Here is a 25,673-nt window from a genome sequence, read left to right as displayed (position 1 = left end):
ATTAGATAAGGAGACAATGACAGTATGAAGGTAGAACCACTGTGTGCAGTATTAGATAAGACAATGACAGTATGAAGGTAGAACCACTGTGTGCAGTATTAGATAAGGAGACAATGACAGTATGAAGGTAGAACCACTGTGTGCAGTATTAGATAAGGAGACAATGACAGTATGAAGGTAGAACCACTGTGTGCAGTATTAGATAAGGAGACAATGACAGTATGAAGATAGAACCACTGTGTGCAGTATTAGATAAGGAGACAATGACAGTATGAAGGTAGAACCACTGTGTGCAGTATTAGATACGGAGACAATGACAGTATGAAGGTAGAACCACTGTGTGCAGTATTAGATACGGAGACAATGACAGTATGAAGGTAGAACCACTGTGTGCAGTATTAGATAAGGAGACAGTATGAAGGTAGATCCACTGTGTGCAGTATTAGATAAGAAGACAATGACAGTACGAAGGTGGTGTCATGGCTTTAGTAGGAAAAAGGACCATCTCGTTCCCTGAGGACTGACATGTTTCATTATTTGACCAGGACAAAGCAGACACATTGTACAACCATAACTGACCAGTATTTTGGAAGTCAGCTGATAACCAGTGAACAACACAGGCATACAGCATACAGCACAGTGGTTTACAGTAGTACATTCATGACCACTGTGGGCTATATGGTACTGTATCCAATCCGTGAGTTATTCAGATTGAGAAAACTCTTCTACATCACAGTGAGGTGATGAGGTCACCGTGTTTCTAACCGAGTTACAATCAGAGGCTTCCTGTAACTCCCTCATCTTCCTCTCTAGTCTCTCTGCCATCACACTCTGATGGGTCTTCCTCAGTATTTCAGGGAGACTCCTCAGGTCTTCCTGTGAGGAATCCCTGATCCAGTCCTTCACCTGGCCCTGCAAGAGGCCTCTCTGGGCGGACTGGGAGAGGCTGCTGGCTGGGTGCTGCTGGTGCTCCTGCTGGTCCTGGTGCTCCTGCTCAAATCAAAGGAAATTAAACTTGATTTAAATTGCATTTAAAATTGCGGCACATTTTCAAATAATAAAATGAAGGAGATATACAACAACAGAAGTAAATACAAGAGAATAATGAAGTGAAATCATTGATTAAAGGCCAGGTTAAATGTAAACCTCTAACTGTGTGTGTGTGTCGGTCATTTGGTATTTAATTAGGATCCCCAATTAGTTGTTGCCATAGCAGCAACTACTCTTCCTGGGGCCCACACAGCAACATAAACCATGACATAATACAGAACATGAACAGACAAGAACAGCTTAATGACAGAACTACATCAATGTAAAACAAGATAAACATAACTAAGGTTCTGTACTGACTCAAAACGGAGTGTTCTGTTCTAGGTCTGCATTTATCATGTATATGTTCATATAGGACCTTACGTTCAGTAGCATCTATCAGTACATACACACACAACATGTAGGTCTGTCTCTCTAACCTGGTGCTCCTCTTCACTGGCCATCAACCTCCAGACCAGCTTCCTCAGCTTCACCACTCTCATCTTGTGATGAGCGAAGAAGTCAGAAAGGAAAGTTCTGAGTAGTTTAAACTCACCTGCGAACCGAGGAAAACATTTTGATTTGAATGTCAGTAACACTAACGTAATACTAATGCATAAAACCAATGTAATGCAAAAATATACTAATATTACTTTCATTACATTTCATAAAAGCCTGCAATAAATAAAATATAGTCCACCAATTCTGTTTCACTATTTGGGTTTGAAACACGCCACAACTAAAAACACAAGTCAATATCAAGATCTTGTCGATGATACCCACCTCCATCTTTCAGTTCTTCACAGGAAAGCGCGCAGAGGTTGTCGTGCCAACACGTACCCCCGAGGGCCGTCTTCCGCCCCAGTGACGCGCAATCCGTGTGATTTACGCACAGCGCGAGCGAAGAAGAGCTTTTGGAGAAGGAACCGTGAGGGCATTTTTCACACTCCGTGTCCGTCTCCGTCGTACCTGTGGGGACATTTGACATTTTTAAACAAATGTATATTACTATTTGTCCGTTAAAACCCTTTATAAACCGTTATTCTATATATCTGCAAAATAACGCGATTGCGCAAAGAAGGAAATTGTGATATATCTGTCCATTCTGTTTCTTACCTCTCCGTTTCACCCCGTAGCCAGAAGGACACTCCGTGTGTCTGATACAGAAATCGGCGTCCCAGTAATATCCTCCTTTGCATTCACACACCCTGTCATTGAGAACCGAGCACTCCTCCTTGACCACCTGGTGCTCCCCACAGAACGTGCCGCAGTACAGACACTTGTGCAGGTAGTTCCAGTACTGAGTGTAGTGGCTTGATGGACATGGTGTACACACGGTCTGTGTGGTGGCGGTGCAGTGCGCAGACATGTGGTGGCCAGGTGGACAGCGATTACAGGTGAGGAACTGGCCCGTGGTGGAGTCCAGGTGGTGGTAGGTGGAGGGGGTCTGACTTTGAAGAACCTCTTTCATTGCGCCACAGCTGAGATCAACCGACGCCAGCACTACGAGGATTGGGAACAACTGTAAATATATGGGAAAAAATCACTTCGTTTAGAGCACGTTGTGACAATGTAAAAAGGACTTTATTAAATACATTTGATTGATATAAAGGTTTCAACTGTAGGCTAAGGGGCTAACAATTTATTACACAACATTCTTGTAAAATTGACTAATAATTACAAACAGCTTTTTGTCATGGCAACATAATATTGTTGTCACAGCATCACATTCACATTGTACAATATACCTACATATTTAACTTAAAAATGTTGCAATATATAAATAATGTGTTAAAAAGGAACATCCGTGTATGTGTTATAATCCCATCATCAGAAGAGTGACTCACCATGTTGATGCTGTCTCTTGTCCGGCTGTAAAAGGACTGTAAATGGATCCTTCTCTCTGCCCTTTATCATCAACCCTGGACTAGAAAGAGGAAGAGGAGGAGTCATATCCTCTATTGTGGGCTGATTCAGACCTTATCGTCCTTTATCGTCAACCGTGGACTAGAAAGAGGAAGGGGAGGAGTCAGTCAGGGATGGAGACATGTCCTCTATTAGATCATATTATAACATCTTCCTAACACACCTGGTGTCCCCAGTTAGTCATAACACGCCTGGTGTCCCCAGTTAGTCATAACACGCCTGGTGTCCCCAGTTAGTCATAACACGCCTGGTGTCCCCAGTTAGTCATAACACGCCTGGTGTCCCCAGTTAGTCATAACACGCCTGGTGTCCCCAGTTAGTCATAACACGCCTGGTGTCCCCAGTTAGTCATAACACACCTGGTGTCCCCAGTTAGTCATAACACACCTGGTGTCCTCAGTTAGTCATAACACGCCTGGTGTCCCCAGTTAGTCATAACACGCCTGGTGTCCTCAGTTAGTCATAACACGCCTGGTGTCCCCAGAGTCATAACACGCCTGGTGTCCCCAGTTAGTCATAACACGCCTGGTGTCCCCAATTAGTCATAACACGCCTGGTGTCCCCAATTAGTCATAACACACCTGGTGTCCCCAGTTAGTCATAACACGCCTGGTGTCCCCAGTTAGTCATAACACACCTGGTGTCCCCAGTTAGTCTAAACACGCCTGGTGTCCCCAATTAGTCATAAAACACCTGGTGTCCCCAGTTAGTCATAACACGCCTGGTGTCCCCAATTAGTCATAACACGCCTGGTGTCCCCAATTAGTCATAACACGCCTGGTGTCCCCAATTAGTCATAACACGCCTGGTGTCCCCAATTAGTCATAACAAACCTGGTGTCCCCAATTAGTCATAACACGCCTGGTGTCCCCAATTAGTCATAACACGCCTGGTGTCCTCAATTAGTCATAACACGCCTGGTGTCCCCAATTAGTCATAACACACCTGGTGTCCCCAGAGTCATAACACACCTTGTGTCCCCAGTTAGTCATAACACACCTGGTGTCCTCAGTTAGTCATAACACACCTGGTGTCCCCAGTTAGTCATAACACACCTGGTGTCCTCAGTTAGTCATAACACACCTGGTGTCCCCAGTTAGTCATAAAACACCTGGTGTCCCCAGTTAGTCATAAAACACCTGGTGTCCCCAGAGTCATAACACACCTGGTGTCCCCAGAGTCATAACACACCTGGTGTCCCCAGTTAGTCTAAACACGCCTGGTGTCCCCAGTTAGTCTAAACACACCTGGTGTCCCCAGTTAGTCTAAACACACCTGGTGTCCCCAGTTAGTCTAAACACACCTGGTGTCCCCAGTTAGTCTAAACACACCTGGTGTCCCCAGTTAGTCATAACACACCTGGTGTCCCCAGTTAGTCTAAACACACCTGGTGTCCCCAGTTAGTCTAAACACACCTGGTGTCCCCAGTTAGTCATAACACACCTGGTGTCACCAGTTAGTCATAACACACCTGGTGTCCACAGAGTCATAACACACCTGGTGTCCCCAGAGTCATAACACACCTGGTGTCCCCAATTAGTCATAACACACCTGGTGTCCCCAGTTAGTCTAAACACACCTGGTGTCCCCAGTTAGTCATAACACACCTGGTGTCCCCAGTTAGTCATAACACACCTGGTGTCCCCAGAGTCATAACACACCTGGTGTCCCCAATTAGTCATAACACACCTGGTGTCCCCAGTTAGTCATAACACACCTGGTGTACCCAATTAGTCTAAACACACCTGGTGTCCCCAGTTAGTCATAACACACCTGGTGTCCTCAGTTAGTCATAACACACCTGGTGTCCCCAGTTAGTCATAACACGCCTGGTGTCCCCAATTAATCATAACACACCTGGTGTCCCCAGTTAGTCATAACACACCTGGTGTCCCCAGTTAGTCATAACACACCTGGTGTCCCCAGTTAGTCATAACACACCTGGTGTCCCCAGTTAGTCATAACACACCTGGTGTCCCCAGTTAGTCATAACACACCTGGTGTCCCCAGTTAGTCATAACACACCTGGTGTCCCCAGTTAGTCATAACACACCTGGTGTCCCCAGTTAGTCATAACACACCTGGTGTCCCCAGTTAGTCATAACACGCCTGGTGTCCCCAGTTAGTCATAACACGCCTGGTGTCCCCAGAGTCATAACACACCTGGTGTCCCCAATTAGTCATAACACACCTGGTGTCCCCAATTAGTCATAACACACCTGGTGTCCCCAGTTAGCCATAACACACCTGGTGTCCCCAGTTAGTCTAAACACGCCTGGTGTCCCCAATTAGTCATAACACGCCTGGTGTCCCCAATTAGTCATAACACACCTGGTGTCCCCAATTAGTCATAACACACCTGGTGTCCCCAATTAGTCATAACACACCTGGTGTCCCCAGTTAGTCATAACACACCTGGTGTCCCCAGTTAGTCATAACACACCTGGTGTCCCCAATTAGTCATAACACACCTGGTGTCCCCAGTTAGTCATAACACACTTGGTGTCCCCAGTTAGTCATAACACACCTGGTGTCCCCAATTAGTCATAACACAACTGGTGTCCCCAGAGTCATAACACACCTGGTGTCCCCAGTTAGTCATAACACGCCTGGTGTCCCCAGAGTCATAACACACCTGGTGTCCCCAGTTAGTCATAACACACCTGGTGTCCCCAGTTAGTCATAACACACCTGGTGTCCCCAGTTAGTCATAACACACCTGGTGTCCCCAGTTAGTCATAACACACCTGGTGTCCCCAATTAGTCATAACACACCTGGTGTCCCCAGTTAGTCATAAAACACCTGGTGTCCCCAGTTAGTCATAACACACCTGGTGTCCCCAGTTAGTCACAACACACCTGGTGTCCCCAGTTAGTCATAACACACCTGGTGTCCCCAATTAGTCATAACACGTGAAGAGGCCAAGACAACGCCTATTTCCCCTCAGGATACTGAAAAGATTTGGCATGGGTCCTGAGATCCTCAAAAAGTTATACAGCTGCACCATCGAGAGCATCCTGACTGGTTGCATCACCGCCTGGTATGGCAACCGCTCGGCCTCCGACTGCAAGGCACTACAGAGGGTAGTGCGTATAGCTCAGTACATCACTGGGGCCAAGCTTCCTGCCATCCAGGACCTCTATACCAGGCGGTGTCAGAGGAAGGCCCTAAAAATTGTCAAAGACTCCAGCCACCCTAGTCCCCCCCACCCTAGTCTCTCTGTTACCGCACAGCAAGCGGTACCGGAGCGCCATGTCTAGGTCCAAAAGGCTTCTTAACAGCTTCTACCTCCAAGCCATAAGACTCCTGAACAGCTAATCAAATGGCTACCCGGACTATTTGCATTGCCCCTCCCCCTCCCTCTTTTACACTGCTACTACTCTCTATTTATGATTTATACATAGTCACTTTAACTCTACCTACATGTACATATTACCTCAATTACCTCGACTAACTGGTGCCCCCGCACATTGACTCTGTACCGGTACCCCCTGTATATAGCCTTGCTACTGTTATTTTACTTCTGCTCTTTAATACATTTTAGTTAATATAATTTGTTTTACTTATCTTATTTTTACTTCACACTTATTTTTCTTCAAACTGCATTGTTGGTTAAGGGCTTGTAATTAAGTATTTCACTGTAAGGTCTTACAGCTGTTGTATTCGGTGCATGTGACTAATACAATTTGATTTGAGATGTGTTAACCTTGGCAGTCATAATTAAAGATCTTTAATAAACAATACATTAGGATACTTTAGATCCATCTGCCTGGCTCTGTCATACCCACATTCTCTCTCTCTCTCTCTCTCCTTGTTCCTTTGTGGGAGGCATGTAGGATCAGAATAAGGGTTTTGTGTAGCTGTCTGAAGGGTATTACTGAGAATCATTAGTATTCTACATGTTACATGGATGGTTATCTCTGTGTTGGCAGACATTTTGTTCTGTTCTCTCACTCTCACACTCACTCACTCACTCACTCACTCACTCACTCACTCACTCACTCACTCACTCACTCACTCTCACTCTTACTTCCCATGACAACCAAACATGTCTATAAATAGGTCTGTAAAGGTCACCACTACTTCCTAAAGGTAACATGTGGAAGGGCTGCTGGGTCCTCATGTAGACCACAGCAGAACAGTCTCTAAAGGTCAGCTGGCCAGAGTCTAGCCTGGTCCCAGATCTAGATTGGACTGTCTTACCAACTCCTATGGTCGTTGTTGCTGCCAATGACCATAGGACTTGGCAAGACAGCACAAACATGTCTGGGATCAGGCTAGACTCTGGTCAGCTGACCTTTAAAGATATCATAATAACATGTATAACAATATGATGATCCTCCGTAGGAAGTTACCCTGACTCTACACACTCCTGACAACCAAACTATGATCCTCCGTAGGAAGTTACCCTGACTCTACACACTCCTGACAACCAAATAAGAGTGCTGGTTCCTTTCTGAGGAGCAAGGTGAGATGGTGTGACAACGGCAGTAGGTACAAAGGAACACAAACCAACAGGGATCAGACTAGTTGTAACCAGATCAGACTAGTTGTACCAGATCAGACTAGTTGTAAACAGATCAGACTAGTTGTAACCAGATCAGACTAGTTATAACCAGATCAGACTAGTCTCATCTGGTACAGAGGTGCAAGGTGAGCAACAAATGGCCTGAAAATGAGACAATGACCCTAGAAGACATCACAAACAGATCTGGGACCGCACTAGTGGAGGTGAGACAGTGAATAACCTTCCAGGAGACAGAATGACACAGTGAATAACCTTCCAGGAGACAGGATGACACAGTGAACAACCTTCCAGGAGACAGAATGACACAGTGAATAACCTTCCAGGAGACAGGATGACACAGTGAATAACCTTCCAGGAGACAGGATGACACAGTGGATAACCTTCCAGGAGACAGAATGACACAGTGAACAACCTTCCAGGAGACAGAATGACACAGTGAATAACCTTCCAGGAGACAGGATGACACAGTGAATAACCTTCCAGGAGACAGAATGACACAGTGAACAACCTTCCAGGAGACAGAATGACACAGTGAATAACCTTCCAGGAGACAGCATGACACAGTGAATAACCTTCCAGGGCAGACAGGATGACATAGTGAATAACCTTCCAGGAGACAGGATGACATAGTGAATAACCTTCCAGGAGACAGGGTGACACAGTGAATAACCTTCCAGGAGACAGGATGACACAGTGAATAACCTTCCAGGAGACAGAATGACACAGTGATTAACCTTCCAGGAGACAGAATGACACAGTGAATAACCTTCCAGGAGACAGGATGACACAGTGAATAACCTTCCAGGAGACAGGATGACACAGTGAATAACCTTCCAGGAGACAGAATGATACAGTGAATAACCTTCCAGGAGACAGGATGACACAGTGAATAACCTTCCAGGAGACAGGATGACACAGTGAATAACCTTCCAGGGCAGACAGAATGACACAGTGAATAATCTTCCAGGAGACAGGATGACACAGTGAATAACCTTCCAGGAGACAGGATGACACAGTGAATAACCTTCCAGGAGACAGGATGACACAGTGATTAACCTTCCAGGGCAGACAGGATGACAGAGTGAATAACCTTCCAGGAGACAGAATGACACAGTGAATAACCTTCCAGGAGACAGAATGACACAGTGAATAACCTTCCAGGAGACAGGATGACACAGTGAATAACCTTCCAGGGCAGACAGGATGACACAGTGAATAACCTTCCAGGAGACAGGATGACACAGTGAATAACCTTCCAGGAGACAGGATGACACAGTGAATAACCTTCCAGGGCAGACAGGATGACACAGTGAATAACCTTCCAGGAGACAGAATGACACAGTGAATAACCTTCCAGGAGACAGGATGACACAGTGAATAACCTTCCAGGAGACAGGATGACACAGTGAATAACCTTCCAGGAGACAGGATGACACAGTGAATAACCTTCCAGGAGACAGAATGACACAGTGAATAACCTTCCAGGAGACAGGATGACATAGTGAATAACCTTCCAGGAGACAGGATGACACAGTGAATAACCTTCCAGGAGACAGGATGACACAGTGAATAACCTTCCAGGGCAGACAGGATGACACAGTGAATAACCTTCCAGGAGACAGGATGACACAGTGAATAACCTTCCAGGAGACAGAATGACACAGTGAATACCCTTCCAGGAGACAGGATGACACAGTGAATAACCTTCCAGGAGACAGAATGACACAGTGAATAACCTTCCAGGAGACAGAATGACACAGTGAATAACCTTCCAGGAGACAGAATGACACAGTGAATAACCTTCCAGGAGACAGAATGACACAGTGAATAACCTTCCAGGAGACAGGATGACACAGTGAATAACCTTCCAGGAGACAGGATGACACAGTGAATAACCTTCCAGGAGACAGGATGACACAGTGAATAACCTTCCAGGAGACAGAATGACACAGTGAATAACCTTCCAGGAGACAGAATGACACAGTGAATAACCTTCCAGGAGACAGATTGACACAGTGAAGAACCTTCCAGGAGACAGAATGACACAGTGAATAACCTTCCAGGAGACAGGATGACACAGTGAATAACCTTCCAGGAGACAGAATGACACAGTGAACAACCTTCCAGGAGACAGAATGACACAGTGAATAACCTTCCAGGAGACAGAATGACACAGTGAATAACCTTCCAGGAGACAGGATGACACAGTGAATAACCTTCCAGGAGACAGAATGACACAGTGAAGAACCTTCCAGGAGACAGAATGACACAGTGAATAACCTTCCAGGAGACAGAATGACACAGTGAATAACCTTCCAGGAGACAGGATGACACAGTGAATAACCTTCCAGGAGACAGGATGACACAGTGAATAACCTTCCAGGAGACAGGATGACACAGTGAATAACCTTCCAGGGCAGACAGGATGACACAGTGAATAACCTTCCAGGAGACAGGATGACACAGTGAATAACCTTCCAGGAGACAGGATGACACAGTGAATAACCTTCCAGGGCAGACAGAATGACACAGTGAATAACCTTCCAGGGGACAGAATGACACAGTGAATAACCTTCCAGGAGACAGAATGACACAGTGAATAACCTTCCAGGAGACAGGATGACACAGTAAATAACCTTCCAGGAGACAGAATGACACAGTGAATAACCTTCCAGGAGACAGGATGACACAGTGAATAACCTTCCAGGAGACAGGATGACACAGTGAATAACCTTCCAGGAGACAGGATGACACAGTGAATAACCTTCCAGGAGACAGGATGACACAGTGAATAACCTTCCAGGAGACAGAATGACACAGTGAATAACCTTCCAGGAGAGACAGAATGACACAGTGAATAACCTTCCAGGAGAGAATGACACAGTGAATAACCTTCCAGGAGACAGAATGACACAGTGAATAACCTTCCAGGAGACAGGATGACACAGTGAAAAACCTTCCAGGGCAGACAGGATGGCACAGTGAATAACATTCACAAACTCATTTTGCAGGAGAGTAAAGATGAGTCAAGTAATTTCATAGAACAGGACCGTGTGGACATGTCAGCTGTACACTGAACCTTCACATTACATTATATTTCCAAGGAAGGAATACCACGTCCTTATTGAGTAAGTGTACTGAGGAAGCAATTTTATGTTTCTTAATAAGCACATTGTTACGAGACTGAAATGCCCGTAAAAAGACTGAGTCAATAGGATGGGTGTGTTTCAGAAACCATGGACATCCCGCCAGGCACAGGTTACTGCAGGACAGTAAGGACACTAGGGCTCAACATTCACACTAATGTGAGGGGAAATCAAAATACAACACTTGTCATTTTAAAAGCCATACAACAATTTTATCAAACGGATTTTAATCAGATAATTCGACATAATGTTCACAAATGTAAAGACTTGAAAAGGTCCGGTCAAACCAAAAAAATCCCAAATAAAGATCCATTCCTTTTTATACAAAAATGATTTACAAAAAAAATCCCTTCAGCTACAAACAACATTCAAACCTGCAGCATTCAGAATCCAGTTTTTTAATATAGAGATAAAAAATAAGCTTTTACAACAAATTTGGGAAGAAAAATGACATTTAAATAAAACAAATTGCACTCCTTTGTACATTCATAAAAGCTGACAATGTTTGAAATGTTTTGACAGTTTCAATAGAGCTTTGCATGTCAGCAGTCCACACAGAACAGCAGAGGGGGAATCCCAAATGGCACCCTATTCCCTATATAGTGCACTACTACCCAATGGGCCTTGGTCAAAAGTAGTGCACTACTACCCAATGGGCCTTGGTCAAAAGTCGTGCACTACTACCCAATTTGCCTTGGTCAAAAGTAGTGCACTACTTCCAATGGCCCCTGGTCAAAAGTAGTGCACTATATAAGTAGTAGGGTTCCATTTGGAATGCACACAGGAGGAAACATTTCATTATGAAATAAATCTCCTCCTTTTAAAACAGTGAAAAAGCAAGACAACCCCCCCCCTTCCCTATCACCCCTCTACCTCACCGTAAAAACACCAGACTATATACACATTTTAAATAGTTTTCTCTTTTCGCTAAGGTTGGAATCAATTCCATTTTTAATTCAGTCAATTCAGCAAGTGAATTCAAATTCAATTCACAAACAGATGAAGAAGAAAAAATCCTCATGAATTGAATTTCAATTAAATTGACCCCAACCCTGGTTTTCACACAGTTAGGACTAATCCTAATTTCCATTTACATTGAATTTTCACTTAGTCATGCATTGATATCAATGGGAGACCAAGTGAACATTTGACGTTAAGTGGACGTTAGGATCCACCCCATCAGACGTGGGTTGCAAATACTTTAAACATGAATTTACAACCGTTATCTGACTCTGTTTGAGCTTGTCTGGATCAATAAACCAATAGAAACATCTCAAAACGTCAAACCCCATCCATCTGACACTCCAGGCAGACTCTAACAAACGATCGATTTTTTAAGTATTTGAAACCCAGATCTGCACCCCCTTAGAACCCGCCCCATTTCTCCTATTGGTTGTAGGGTTTGGTGTTGAAGCAGGTCCCGTCTTCAATCATGTTGAGGAACATCTTCTCGTACATCTTGTGTATGGAGGAGGTGGAGATGATCCGGTTGATCTTCTTGATGGTCCTGAGGAGCGGGCGTGGCGCCCCCTGCTGCCGCAGCCTGCTCAGGCTGTGAGCCAGACCCTATAATCCATTGATTAATAGATTAGGTTTATTTGACCATTTAAACAAATACATATACAGACTATATTGTTTTAACTATCAAGGAGAACACAAAGGGATCAAGTCAGTTACTCCTTCTTCTTCTCCATTGTGGTCCTTTCACCAAAACTAAGGAATTCAAAATGGGGAAACCCAGCACACTTCTAATTGGAGATTCTTATCTTGTTGTTGGTACGTAGACCAGAAAATAATCCGTTATGAAAAGGAAAAGTGAGGAATGTCCACAGTCATAATTTGTCTAGATTAAGGCAGCCGTGTTAATGTGCACGGTGGTGACGGACCAATACCTTATTGATGTCCAGGTCTTTGTTCTGGTTCTTCCAAAGGTGTAGGAGCTGCAGGAGGTACTGCTGGGAGCGACATGAGGAGACCACGGCTCTGATGTCTTCCTCGTGAGCCCGGACCCCTGGTAGACTCTTCATCACCATCAGCAGGTCACCCAGGGTCAGGTTCTTCAAACTCGCACACCTGGACACCTTCCGCTCACAGTGGTTCACACCTGAGATAACAGAGTAGAGGAGGAACTCAGGTTAAACTGATACACTGTAAGACACCTGGACACCTTCCACTCACAGTGGTTCACACCTGAGATAACAGGGTAGAGGAGGAACTCAGGTTAAACTGATACACTGTAAGACACCTGGACACCTTCCGCTCACAGTGGTTCACACCTGAGATAACAGGGTAGAGGAGGAACTCAGGTTAAACTGATACACTGTAAGACACCTGGACACCTTCCACTCACAGTGGTTCACACCTGAGATAACAGAGTAGAGGAGGAACTCAGGTTAAACTGATACACTGTAAGACACCTGGACACCTTCCGCTCACAGTGGTTCACACCTGAGATAACAGGGTAGAGGAGGAACTCAGGTTAAACTGATACACTGTAAGACACCTGGACACCTTCCACTCACAGTGGTTCACACCTGAGATAACAGAGTAGAGGAGGAACTCAGGTTAAACTGATACACTGTAAGACACCTGGACACCTTCCACTCACAGTGGTTCACACCTGAGATAACAGGGTAGAGGAGGAACTCAGGTTAAACTGATACACTGTAAGACACCTGGACACCTTCCACTCACAGTGGTTCACACCTGAGATAACAGGGTAGAGGAGGAACTCAGGTTAAACTGATACACTGTAAGACACCTGGACACCTTCCACTCACAGTGGTTCACACCTGAGATAACAGGGTAGAGGAGGAACTCAGGTTAAACTGATACACTGTAAGACACCTGGACACCTTCCACTCACAGTGGTTCACACCTGAGATAACAGGGTAGAGGAGGAACTCAGGTTAAACTGATACACTGTAAGACACCTGGACACCTTCCACTCACAGTGGTTCACACCTGAGATAACAGGGTAGAGGAGGAACTCAGGTTAAACTGATACACTGTAAGACACCTGGACACCTTCCACTCACAGTGGTTCACACCTGAGATAACAGGGTAGAGGAGGAACTCAGGTTAAACTGATACACTGTAAGACACCTGGACACCTTCCACTCACAGTGGTTCACACCTGAGATAACAGGGTAGAGGAGGAACTCAGGTTAAACTGATACACTGTAAGACACCTGGACACCTTCCACTCACAGTGGTTCACACCTGAGATAACAGAGTAGAGGAGGAACTCAGGTTAAACTGATACACTGTAAGACACCTGGACACCTTCCACTCACAGTGGTTCACACCTGAGATAACAGGGTAGAGGAGGAACTCAGGTTAAACTGATACACTGTAAGACACCTGGACACCTTCCACTCACAGTGGTTCACACCTGAGATAACAGGGTAGAGGAGGAACTCAGGTTAAACTGATACACTGTAAGACACCTGGACACCTTCCACTCACAGTGGTTCACACCTGAGATAACAGGGTAGAGGAGGAACTCAGGTTAAACTGATACACTGTAAGACACCTGGACACCTTCCACTCACAGTGGTTCACACCTGAGATAACAGGGTAGAGGAGGAACTCAGGTTAAACTGATACACTGTAAGACACCTGGACACCTTCCACTCACAGTGGTTCACACCTGAGATAACAGGGTAGAGGAGGAACTCAGGTTAAACTGATACACTGTAAGACACCTGGACACCTTCCACTCACAGTGGTTCACACCTGAGATAACAGAGTAGAGGAGGAACTCAGGTTAAACTGATACACTGTAAGACACCTGGACACCTTCCACTCACAGTCGAGTGAAAGGATAATGGAGAAAGGTTCGTAATGATACTACTCTTAGACAGCTGGACTAGGGCTGCCACAATTATCGTATAACCGTGTAACCAACGGTTATGGATGAAGATCATCAGGAAAATATAAAAACATTTTGTGGAATGAACAGCTGCCTGAAGACGGGACGGCCGGGCACTCGTGTGGTTGAGTCAGTTTCTGGTATAACATGGACTCTACAGTGTGATGACACTTTGTTGCGCCTGGCTGAAACAAGCAAGGTGTTGTAGCAGACATATGCAGCCAGGAGCAGAGAACATGTGTATTTTCTTTGTTGTTGTTGCTATTCCAACGGTTATTACGGTGACTGCGGTCATTTGGCTGACCAATAACCATCATCTAAAATACCAGCCCTAACCTGGACACCCCTAACCTGGACAGCCCTAACCTGGACAGCCCTAACCTGGACACCCCTAACCTGGACAGCCCTAACCTGGACAACCCTAACCTGGACAACCCTAACCTGGACAGCCCTAACCTGGACAGCCCTAACCTGGACAGCCCTAACCTGGACACCCCTAACCTGGACACCCCTAACCTGGACACCCCTAACCTGGACAGCCCTAACCTGGACACCCCTAACCTGGACACCCCTAACCTGGACACCCCTAACCTGGACACCCCTAACCTGGACACCCCTAACCTGGACAGCCCTAACATGGACAGCCCTAACATGGACAGCCCTAACCTGGACACCCCTAACCTGGACACCCCTAACCTGGACAGCCCTAACCTGGACACCCCTAACCTGGACAGCCCTAACCTGGACAGCCCTAACCTGGACAGCCCTAACCTGGACAGCCCTAACCTGGACAGCCCTAACCTGGACAGCACTAACCTGGACACCCCTAACCTGGACAGCCCTAACCTGGACAGCCCTAACCTGGACACCCCTAACCTGGACAGCCCTAACCTGGACAGCCCTAACCTGGACACCCCTAACCTGGACACCCCTAACCTGGACACCCCTAACCTGGACACCCCTAACCTGGACAGCCCTAACCTGGACACCCCTAACCTGGACACCCCTAACCTGGACACCCCTAACCTGGACAGCCCTAACATGGACAGCCCTAACCTGGACAACCCTAACCTGGACACCCCTAACCTGGACAGCCCTAACCTGGACACCCCTAACCTGGACAGCCCTAACCTGGACACCCCTAACCTGGACAGCCCTAACCTGGACAGCCCTAACCTGGACAGCCCTAACCTGGACAGCCCTAACCTGGACAGCCCTAACCTGGACAGCCCTAACCTGGACAGCACTAACCTGGACACCCCTAACCTGGACAGCCCTAACCTGGACAGCCCTAACCTGGACACCCCTAACCTGGACAGCCCTAACCTGGACAGCCCTAACCTGGACAGCCCTAACCTGGACACCCCTAACCTGGACAGCTTCCACTCACAGTGGTTCACTGGATAATAGATATGATGAGCCCAGGACATAACAGGACCCTCTCACTGTTACAAGTCTTTAGAACTCATATGCATCAGCCAATAGCAGAGCTGTACTAAACAGATCCTACTGACCTTGAATGATGCCGTAGAGTTTAACCTGGTCTTTGTTGTGTTCTCTCCAGAGTCTCAACAGGAGTAGTATCTGCTGCTGGGGGGAGCAGGCCTTCTTCAGCCTCTCCAGACTCTTCCTGTCCACCCTCTTCCCAGGCAGGCTCTCCAGGAGACGCTCCAGGGGGACGGAGGACAGACGGAGGGACGCCAGAGACTGGAAGATGGCCTCCTCACACAGCGACACGTCTGAGACAGAGAGGGAGAGAGAGGACACTGACGTTACATCCTGGTACTTAGGTACATGTTTTCTTTCTGATACATTGAGATCTTGATTGATTCTGTGTGACGGGACAGATGTGTTAGGTTTGCTCTACTGGGACCATAATTGTATCGTTGTAACGGCTGATTTCCCCCTCTTCGTCTGAATAGGAGGTGTAGGGATCGGACCAAAACGCAGCGTGTTGTGAAGACATGATGAATTTATTTAGACAAGACGAACACGAAATACACTTGAGAAATTACAAAACAAAATAAACGACGTAGACCGACCTGAACATGAGAACTTACATATAAACGAAGAACGCACGAACAGGAACAGACTAGACAAACGAAACAGTCCCGTGTGGTACAAACACAAACACGGAAGACAATCACCCACAAACAAACAGTGAGAACAGCCTAACTTAATATGGTTCTCAATCAGAGGAAACGTCAAACACCTGCCCCTAATTGAGAACCATATCAGGCAACACATTGAACCCAACATAGAAACACATAACATAGACTACCCACCCAGCTCACGCCCTGACCATACTAAACAAATACAAAAACAACGGAAAACAGGTCAGGGACGGGACAATCGTATTCCAGAAACAGCCTTTCTGTGTCAGGTTATATCAAATAAACATTAATTTATTCTATTGTACAGATATCAAATCACTAGATGATGAGCACCAGTTCACATGAACACCTCAACGCCTGTGGAGATGGTCCTCAACCTCCCCCTGATATGGCTCACTGTGATTCTTCACACAGCTGCTGTGATGGAACAAAGGTGTTCTGTGTTCCGTGTGTGTGCATCGTTCTGGTTCTAGAACTCAGTACTGTGTTTGGTCTCCTGGGAGACTCATCAGGCTCACTCTGATGTGTGTGTGTGTGTGTGTGTGTGTGTGTGTGTGTGTGTGTGTGTGTGTGTGTGTGTGTGTGTGTGTGTGTGTGTGTGTGTGTGTGTGTGTGTGTGTGTGTGTGTGTGTGTGTGTGTGTGTGTGTGTGTGTGTGTGTGTGTGTAATGGAGGGTGTCCAGTCATTACCACACCAGATAATGACAACATCACTTCCTCTCACTTCTTTATTCCATCCCAGCGGCGACACACTCATTTCCCTCACAGCCTCTCCTCCTTCCTCCTTATGTAGTTCTGGCTTCGTTCCTAAGTCTGTAGTTGACTCCTAAATTGCACCGCATTCCCTTTATAGTGCACTACTTTTGACCAGGACCCACAGGGATCTGGTCAAAAGTAGTGCACTATATAGGTAATAGGGTGCCATTTGGGATGCAGATCTCACCAACAGCAGGGCTAACTTTGTTGGGGGTTACCCTGGTGGTCGGGTGTGGGGCTACACTGATGCCATGATTACTGAATATATGTGATAACCTTTGTATACCTGCAATGTGTAATGATGGAAAAGTACTGGGTAAATGGAGATGTACTGCTTAATTTCTCAGCATGAGAACTGTCTGGACCTGCTGATAGTCACACAGCCTCAAGGCCCAGATAGTAGAGCTGAGAAACCACAGTCTGGACCTGCTGATAGCCACACAGCCTCAAGGCCCAGATAGTAGAGCTGAGAAACCACAGTCTGGACCTGCTGATAGCCACACAGCCTCAAGGCCCAGATAGTAGAGCTGAGAAACCACAGTCTGGACCTGCTGATAGCCACACAGCCTCAAGGCCCAGATAGTAGAGCTGAGAAACCACAGTCTGGACCTGCTGATAGTCACACAGCCTCAAGGCCCAGATAGTAGAGTGAGAAACCACAGTCTGGACCTGCTGATAGTCACACAGCCTCAAGGCCCAGATAGTAGAGCTGAGAAACCACAGTCTGGACCTGCTGATAGTCACACAGCCTCAAGGCCAAGATAGTAGAGCTGAGAAACCACAGTCTGGACCTGCTGATAGTCACACAGCCTCAAGGCCCAGATAGTAGAGCTGAGAAACCACAGTCTGGACCTGCTGATAGTCACACAGCCTCAAGGCCCAGATAGTAGAGCTGAGAAACCACAGTCTGGACCTGCTGATAGTCACACAGCCTCAAGGCCCAGATAGTAGAGCTGAGAAACCACAGTCTGGACCTGCTGATAGTCACACAGCCTCAAGGCCCAGATAGTAGAGCTGAGAAACCACAGTCTGGACCTGCTGATAGTCACACAGCCTCAAGGCCCAGATAGTAGAGCTGAGAAACCACAGTCTGGACCTGCTGATAGTCACACAGCCTCAAGGCCCAGATAGTAGAGCTGAGAAACCACAGTCTGGACCTGCTGATAGTCACACAGCCTCAAGGCCCAGATAGTAGAGCTGAGAAACCACAGTCTGGACATGTTTTTCTCATCTCAGATACTTTGTAGATACTTTGTATCTAATCCAATGCAACAATGTTATGATTGACGGTAGATTAGATACTTTGTATCTAATCCAATGCAACAATGTTATGATTGGCGGTAGATTGGATACTTTGTAGATACTTTGTATCTAATCCAATGCAACAATGTTATGATTGACGGTAGATTGGATACTTTGAAGATACTTTGTATCTAATCCAATGCAACAATGTTATGATTGACGGTAGATTGGATACTTTGAAGATACTTTGTATCTAATCCAATGCAACAATGTTATGATTGACGGTAGATTGGATACTTTGTAGATACTTTGTATCTAATCCAATGCAACAATGTTATGATTGACGGTAGATTGTATAAAGAGTGTTTGGTTGTCTCCTGTTTCACCACACAGATCGTTACGTAGACTACTGAGGTACTCTGGATGTGAATCTCTGTTTGCAATTACATTTTATTACTAAAGAGTTTTATACCAAAGTTCCTGTGTCTGTGTCAGCTATCTGGAAGACTGATGGTTAAAGGAAACTTACATCACCCCATGCAAAGGACCACCCAACTTAAAGCAGGTCTGATTTACAGCAGGTCTGATTTACAGCAGGTCTGATTTACATCATTTTCCCAAATCTAAACTAACTGAACATTGGCGTAGACATATTTCCCCTCAATTTGAAATTTTGACTTCAAACTATTTTCTAATTCTTTGCAAACGATCTGCGGCGTCACCATAGAAACAGAACGACTGAATCATTGTAATTGAATGTGTGTCGTATCCTACGAAAACAAATCCTGAATGAATTGTTAAGGAGAGCGCCAGTCCCCTGGGAAAGTAACAGTTCTGGGTGTTCTACTCTGTTGTTTAGTCATCCTACAGGAACTCAGTTTCATGTGAAGAGTTGATTCTCATGGCAGTCAACCTCCCCCTGAACACGGCTCATTGTGACTCGTCACACAGCAGAGCTGGTGAGATGGAAGACAGGTGTTCTGTGTTCTGTGTGCATCGTTCTGGTTCTAGAATGAGAACTCAGTACTGTGTTTGGTCTCCTGGGAGACTCATCAGGCTCAGTCTGATGTGTTGTGGTTCTGTGGTGTGTGTGTGTGTGTGTGTGTGTGTGTGTGTGTTTCAGCCTGAGTAAGACCCAAACTGGCGGCCTGTGAGTAAAAAAACGAACATGTTTATCATGGTTGGGCATAAAATACTGTAAAAACACCAGGAAATCAGCTCCAAGTGATTTTAATTTAGGACATCTGTTCCCAAGTATTCCCACGCAATATAGAGAGACACGTCATCGTAAACTTTTTATTTTATTTAACCTTTATTTAACTAGGCAAGTCAGTTAATTAAGAGCAAATGCATATGTACAATGACGGCCTAGACCGGCCAAACCCTAACCAGGACGACGATGGGCAATTTGTGTGCCGCCCTATGGGATGTGAGCCGTCCTATGGGGTGTGAGCCGCCCTATGGGGTGTGAGCCGCCCTATGGGATGTGAGCCGTCCTATGGGATGTGAGCCGTCCTATGGGATGTGAGCCGCCCTATGGGATGTGAGCCGCCCTATGGGATGTGAGGCAACCTATGGGATGTGAGGCAACCTATGGGATGTGAGCCGCCCTATGGGATGTGAGCCGCCCTATGGGATGTGAGCCGTCCTATGGGATGTGAGCCGTCCTATAGGATGTGAGCCGTCCTATGAGATGTGAGCCGCCCTATAGGATGTGAGCCGCCCTATGGGATGTGAGCCGCCCTATGGGATGTGAGCCGTCCTATGGGATGTGAGCCGTCCTATGGGATGTTAGGTGGAACAGTATAACTTTAAACCTTTCCTTCGCCCCGACACGGGCGCGAACCAGGGACCCTCTGCACACATCAACAACAGTTACCCACGAAGCGTCGTTACCCATCGCTCCACAAAAGCCACGGCCCTTGCAGAGCAAGGGGAAACCCTACTTCGGGTCTCAGAGCAAGTGACGTAACCGATTGAAATGCTATTAGCGCGTAGCCGCTAACTAGCTAGCCATTTCACATCCGTTACACTCACCCCCCTTTCAACCTCCTCCTTTTCCGCAGCAACCAGTGATCCGGGTCAACAGCATCAATGTAACAGTATAACTTTTGAACCGTCCCCTCGCCCCGACACGGGCGCGAACCAGGGACCCTCTGCACACATCAACGACGGTCGCCCACGAAGCATCGTTACCCATCACTCCACAAAGGCCACGGCCCTTGCAGAGCAAGGGGAAACCCTACTTCAGGTCTCAGAGCAAGTGACGTACCGATTGAAATGCTATTAGCGCGTACCCGCTAACTAGCTAGCAATTTCCATTTCCTTTACATAGGCACCCTATGGGGTGTGAGCCGCCCTATACAAATGTATGCAAGGTTTGAAATGATTATGTATTAGTCAAATTATATATCTGTTTGGGCTTCTTGCGGTCAATTTGCAGTCTACAAATTATCTGTAATTATGTTCCGGCCCCGAGACCATCTGCTCAAGAAAAAACTGTCTGGAGTTACTGGAGTTAGTGGGATGATGTCTGGAGTTACTGAAGTTAGGGGGATGGCGTCTGGAGTTACTGGAGTTAGTGGGATGGCGTCTGGAGTTACTGGAGTTAGTGGGATGATGTCTGGAGTTACTGGAGTTAGTGGGATGATGTCTGGAGTTACTGGAGTTAGTGGGATGATGTCTGGAGTTACTGGAGTTAGTGGGATGATGTCTGGAGTTAGTGGGATAATGTCTGGAGTTACTGGAGTTAGTGGGATGATGTCTGGAGTTACTGGAGTTAGTGGGATGATGTCTGGAGTTACTGGAGTTAGTGGGATGACGTCTAGAGTTACTGGAGTTAGTGGGATGATGTCTGGAGTTACTGGAGTTAGTGGGATGATGTCTGCAGTTACTGGAGTTAGTGGGATGACGTCTGGAGTTACTAGAGTTGGTGGGATGACGTCTGGAGTTACTAGAGTTAGTGGGATGACGTCTGGAGTTACTGGAGTTAGTGGGATGACGTCTGGAGTTACTGGAGTTAGTGGGATGATGTCTGGAGTTACTGGAGTTAGTGGGATGATGTCTGGAGTTACTGGAGTTAGTGGGATGACGTCTGGAGTTACTGGAGTTAGTGGGATGACGTCTGGAGTTACTGGAGTTAGTGGGATGATGTCTGGAGTTACTAGAGTTGTTGGGATGATGTCTGGAGTTACTGGAGTTAGTGGGATGATGTCTGGAGTTAGTGGGATGATGTCTGGAGTTAGTGGGATGATGTCTGGAGTTAGTGGGATGATGTCTGGAGTTACTGGAGTTAGTGGGATGACGTCTGGAGTTACTAAAGTTATTGGGATGATGTCTGGAGTTACTGGAGTTAGTGGGATGATGTCTGGAGTTAGTGGGATGATGTCTGGAGTTACTGGAGTTAGTGGGATGATGTCTGGAGTTACTGGAGTTAGTGGGATGAAGTCTGGAGTTAGTGGGATGATGTCTGGAGTTAGTGGGATGATGTCTGGAGTTAGTGGAGTTAGTGGGATGATGTCTGGAGTTAGTGGAGTTAGTGGGATGATGTCTGGAGTTACTAGAGTTAGTGGGATGATGTCTGGAGTTACTAGAGTTAGTGGGATGATGTCTGGAGTTACTGGAGTTAGTGGAATGACATCTGGAGTTACTGGAGTTAGTGGGATGATGTCTGGAGTTACTGGAGTTAGTGGGATGAAGTCTGGAGTTAGTGGGATGATGTCTGGAGTTAGTGGGATGATGTCTGGAGTTACTGGAGTTGGTGGGATGATGTCTGGAGTTACTGGAGTTAGTGGGATGATGTCTGGAGTTAGTGGGATGACGTCTGGAGTTACTGGAGTTAGTGGGATGATGTCTGGAGTTACTGGAGTTAGTGGGATGATGTCTGGAGTTACTAGAGTTAGTGGGATGATGTTGACCTGCTGTTCAAGTGAAACGCTGTAGGCAGCTGTGATTAACTTGGTATCAACCAGTGTTCCCTGCTGCTGCAAGAGTTTACCTGCTGAGATTAAGCCTAGGTATTTTCTTGGGGAGGGAAAACAGTTTTAGGTAAAGTCACTCATTAACCTCTGTTGCACATCTGTCCCATTCAGACTCACATACTTAGTAAAAGTACAGGACACGGTGGTCATTGAGTCAGTGTGAAGCTGAGCGGGTTGTCGTGCAGTTGATTAGGAACGCTCATTCCTTATTTAATAAACATTACGTGGGGCGTGTGCTGTGGTCATGTGTGGCTCATTAGGTAGAGAGCTGCGTTCGCAACGCCAAAGGTAGTGGGTTTGATTCCCGCTGGGGCCACCCATACAAAAAAACTATGTATGACTTTAAATCGCTTTGGATAAGAGAGTCTGGCATATATCACCATTATCCTGTATATTCTCACCAGTGTGACACTGTGTGTGGTGACGGGAGCACTCCAGGACAGATCCTTTAGCCTCGTTCTCACACAGTGTGTCCTGGGTGGGGGTCCCCGGTCGGAGGGTCTTCAAGCCCAGCTCAGAGCAGTTCCTGTGAGGCACACACGGCTCGCTGGCAGACATCCGGCTGGAGAACAGGCCCTGCGGACACGCCTCACACACTGTGTCTATCTCTGGTGTACCTAGGAGAGAACACAAAACAAAAGTACATTTATGACTACTGACCAAGATCATTTTTACAGGTGGGATCACGTTTTATCACAATCGGAGAGAAATTGCTCTTTTTCACATCAAGCATCTTCAGGTTCTACACGTCCAATATGTCAAGTTACAAGTTGTGGTACGTAGTTCTTGTCATCAACCAGCAGACTGTTGTGAGTGGAAGTGTGGAGTTTCTGTGGCATTGTTTAGAGAGGAGTAAACTACTAACGGTGCTGACGGTAACACATCCTGTTTTACAACAGAGAAGAAGTGAGAGTCAGAGACTGTATCAGGTCCTTCATGCATCCAGTATGATGATATTTGACAGAGATGACTAGGCATATTCGTATGAAAACAGATAACAGGATGACAAAGCATGTGACAAGGCATATTTGTGTAAGTACATTAACTCATAGGTCTATATGAAATGACTAGTTATTACTACAAGTGACCAGCAGAGCATCTTCACTATGTCATGGATCCTCAGGTTGACAAGCCATGCAGTGGTCATGGATCCTCAGGTTGACAAGCCATACAGTGGTCCTGGATCCTCAGGTTGACAAGCCATGCAGTGGTCATGGATCCTCAGGTTGACAAGCCATACAGTGGTCCTGGATCCTCAGGTTGACAAGCCATGCAGTGGTCATGGATCCTCAGGTTGACAAGACATGCAGTGGTCATGGATCCTCAGGTTGACAAGCCATACATTGGTCATGGATCCTCAGGTTGACAAGCCATGCAGTGGTCATTGATCCTCAGGTTGACAAGCCTTTCAGTGGTCATGGATCCTCAGGTTGACAAGCCATACAGTGGTCATGGATCCTCAGGTTGACAAGCCATACAGTGGTCATGGATCCTCAGGTTGACAAGCCATACAGTGGTCATGGATCCTCAGGTTGACAAGCCATACAGTGGTCATTGATCCTCAGGTTGACAAGCCATGCAGTGGTCATGGATCCTCAGGTTGACAAGCCATGCAGTAGTCATGGATCCTCAGGTTGACAAGCCATACATTGGTCATGGATCCTCAGGTTGACAAGCCATACAGTGGTCATGGATCCTCAGGTTGACAAGCCATGCAGTGGTCATGGATCCTCAGGTTGACAAGACATACAGTGGTCATGGATCCTCAGGTTGACAAGCCATGCAGTGGTCATGGATCCTCAGGTTGACAAGACATACAGGCTATTTGGAAAGTATTCAGACCACTTAACTTCTTCCACATTTTGTTACGTTACAGACGTATTATTTTCTCATCAATCTACACACAATACCCCATAATGACATCACAATACCCCATAATGACATCACAATACCCCATAATGACATCACTATACCCCATAATGACATCACAATACCCGCTAATGACAAAGCAAAAAACAGGTTTTTAGAAATGTTTGTTGTCCTTCTGAAAGGTTCACTCATCTCCACAGAGAAACTCTGGAGCTCTGTCAGAGGGACCATCGGGTTCTTGGTTACCTCCCTGATCAAGGCCCTTCTCCCCCGATTGTTCAGTTTGGCCGGGCAGCCAGCTCTAGGAAGAGTCTTGGTGGTTCCAAACTTATTACATTTAAGAATGATGGAGGCCACTTTGTTCTTGGGGACCTTCAATGCGGCAGAAATGTTTTGGTACCCTTCCCCAGATCTGTGCCTCGACACAATCCTTTCCCGGAGCTCTACGGACAATTCCTTCGACCTCATGGCTTGGTTTTTGCTCTGACATGCATTGTCAACTGTGGGACCTTTTATAGACCGGGGTGGGCCTTTCCAAATCATGTCCAATCATATGAATTTACCACAGGTGGACTCCAATCAAGTTGTAGAAACATCTCAAGGAGGATCAATGGAAACAGGATGTACCTGGGCTCAATTTCAAGTCTCATAGCAAAGGGTCTGAATACTTATGTTAATAAGGTATTTCTGTTTATCATCTGCAAAACATTCTAAAAACCTGTTTTCGCTTTGTCATTATGGGGTATTGTGACGTCATTATGGGGTATTGTGAGTCATTATGGGGTATTGTGTGTAGATTGATGAGGAAAACAGTTAATTTAATCAGGCTGTAACGTAACAAAATGTGGAAAAGGAGAAGGGGTCTGAAGACTTTACGGATGCATATTGTCAACAACGCATTTAAGAGCTGCGGTCAGACTTGCTCCAATCAAAAGACCTCAAGTAGGAGACCCGTCTCACAATAACCATCTGAGATCGTTACAATACATCTAGCTGTATGATGAAGAAATCAGATTTGGGGTCAATAAGTCAATGAAATATTCAACCCTTTTGTTATGGAAAGCCTAAATAAGTTCCAGAGGGAAAGATGTGCTTAACAAGTCACATAAGACGTTGAATTGACTCCCTCTGTGTGCCATAATAGTGTTCAAAATAAAATAAAATATGACTACCTCATCTCTGTACCCCACACATTCAATTATCTGTAAG

General features: G+C 46.1%; 2 protein-coding genes across 3 annotated transcripts in view; both read right to left on the bottom strand.

The window, feature by feature from the left end:
* Window positions 1-470: 470 nt before the first annotated feature.
* On the bottom strand, window positions 471-2,967 carry LOC129856651 (tumor necrosis factor receptor superfamily member 6B-like). Of its 2 annotated transcripts, none has more exons than XM_055924391.1 (5): window positions 2,877-2,967; window positions 2,146-2,551; window positions 1,813-1,998; window positions 1,470-1,585; window positions 471-993 (listed from the first exon to the last, which is right to left on the bottom strand). In XM_055924391.1, the coding sequence occupies exons 1-5, from the start codon at window positions 2,877-2,879 to the stop codon at window positions 703-705; spliced, it is 1,002 nt and encodes a 333-aa protein (XP_055780366.1). In that variant the 5' UTR covers window positions 2,880-2,967; the 3' UTR covers window positions 471-702. The 2 variants fall into 2 exon arrangements, with proteins under 2 accessions (XP_055780366.1, XP_055780367.1); XM_055924392.1 differs by having other exon boundaries at window positions 471-990.
* Window positions 2,968-10,840: 7,873 nt separating this feature from the next.
* Window positions 10,841-25,673, bottom strand: part of LOC129856851 (tumor necrosis factor receptor superfamily member 11B-like) — a 31,794-nt gene continuing 16,961 nt past the window's right edge. Inside the window, exons 3-6 of the mRNA XM_055924571.1 lie at window positions 22,997-23,212; window positions 16,019-16,243; window positions 12,523-12,734; window positions 10,841-12,196 (exon numbers count right to left, since the gene is read on the bottom strand). Of these exons, the coding sequence (XP_055780546.1) occupies window positions 12,017-12,196; window positions 12,523-12,734; window positions 16,019-16,243; window positions 22,997-23,212 (833 nt within the window). The 3' untranslated portion in view covers window positions 10,841-12,016. The remainder of the gene's footprint in view (window positions 12,197-12,522; window positions 12,735-16,018; window positions 16,244-22,996; window positions 23,213-25,673) is intronic.

Source organism: Salvelinus fontinalis, chromosome 6 (genome assembly GCF_029448725.1).
Source record: "Salvelinus fontinalis isolate EN_2023a chromosome 6, ASM2944872v1, whole genome shotgun sequence".
Lineage (NCBI taxonomy): Eukaryota > Metazoa > Chordata > Actinopteri > Salmoniformes > Salmonidae > Salvelinus > Salvelinus fontinalis.
The sequence above is the reverse complement of the archived record's forward strand: the minus strand, read 5'-3'. Positions and strand labels throughout refer to the sequence as shown.

Excerpts from the sequence above, each read along its gene's own strand:
- LOC129856651 (XM_055924391.1), bottom strand. Across the intron at positions 1,999-2,145 it reads CTACGGGGTGAAACGGAGAG|GTACGACGGAGACGGACACG; the intron begins GTAAGAAACAGA and ends ATGTCCCCACAG. Across the intron at positions 1,586-1,812 it reads TGAAGAACTGAAAGATGGAG|GTGAGTTTAAACTACTCAGA; the intron begins GTGGGTATCATC and ends CTCGGTTCGCAG.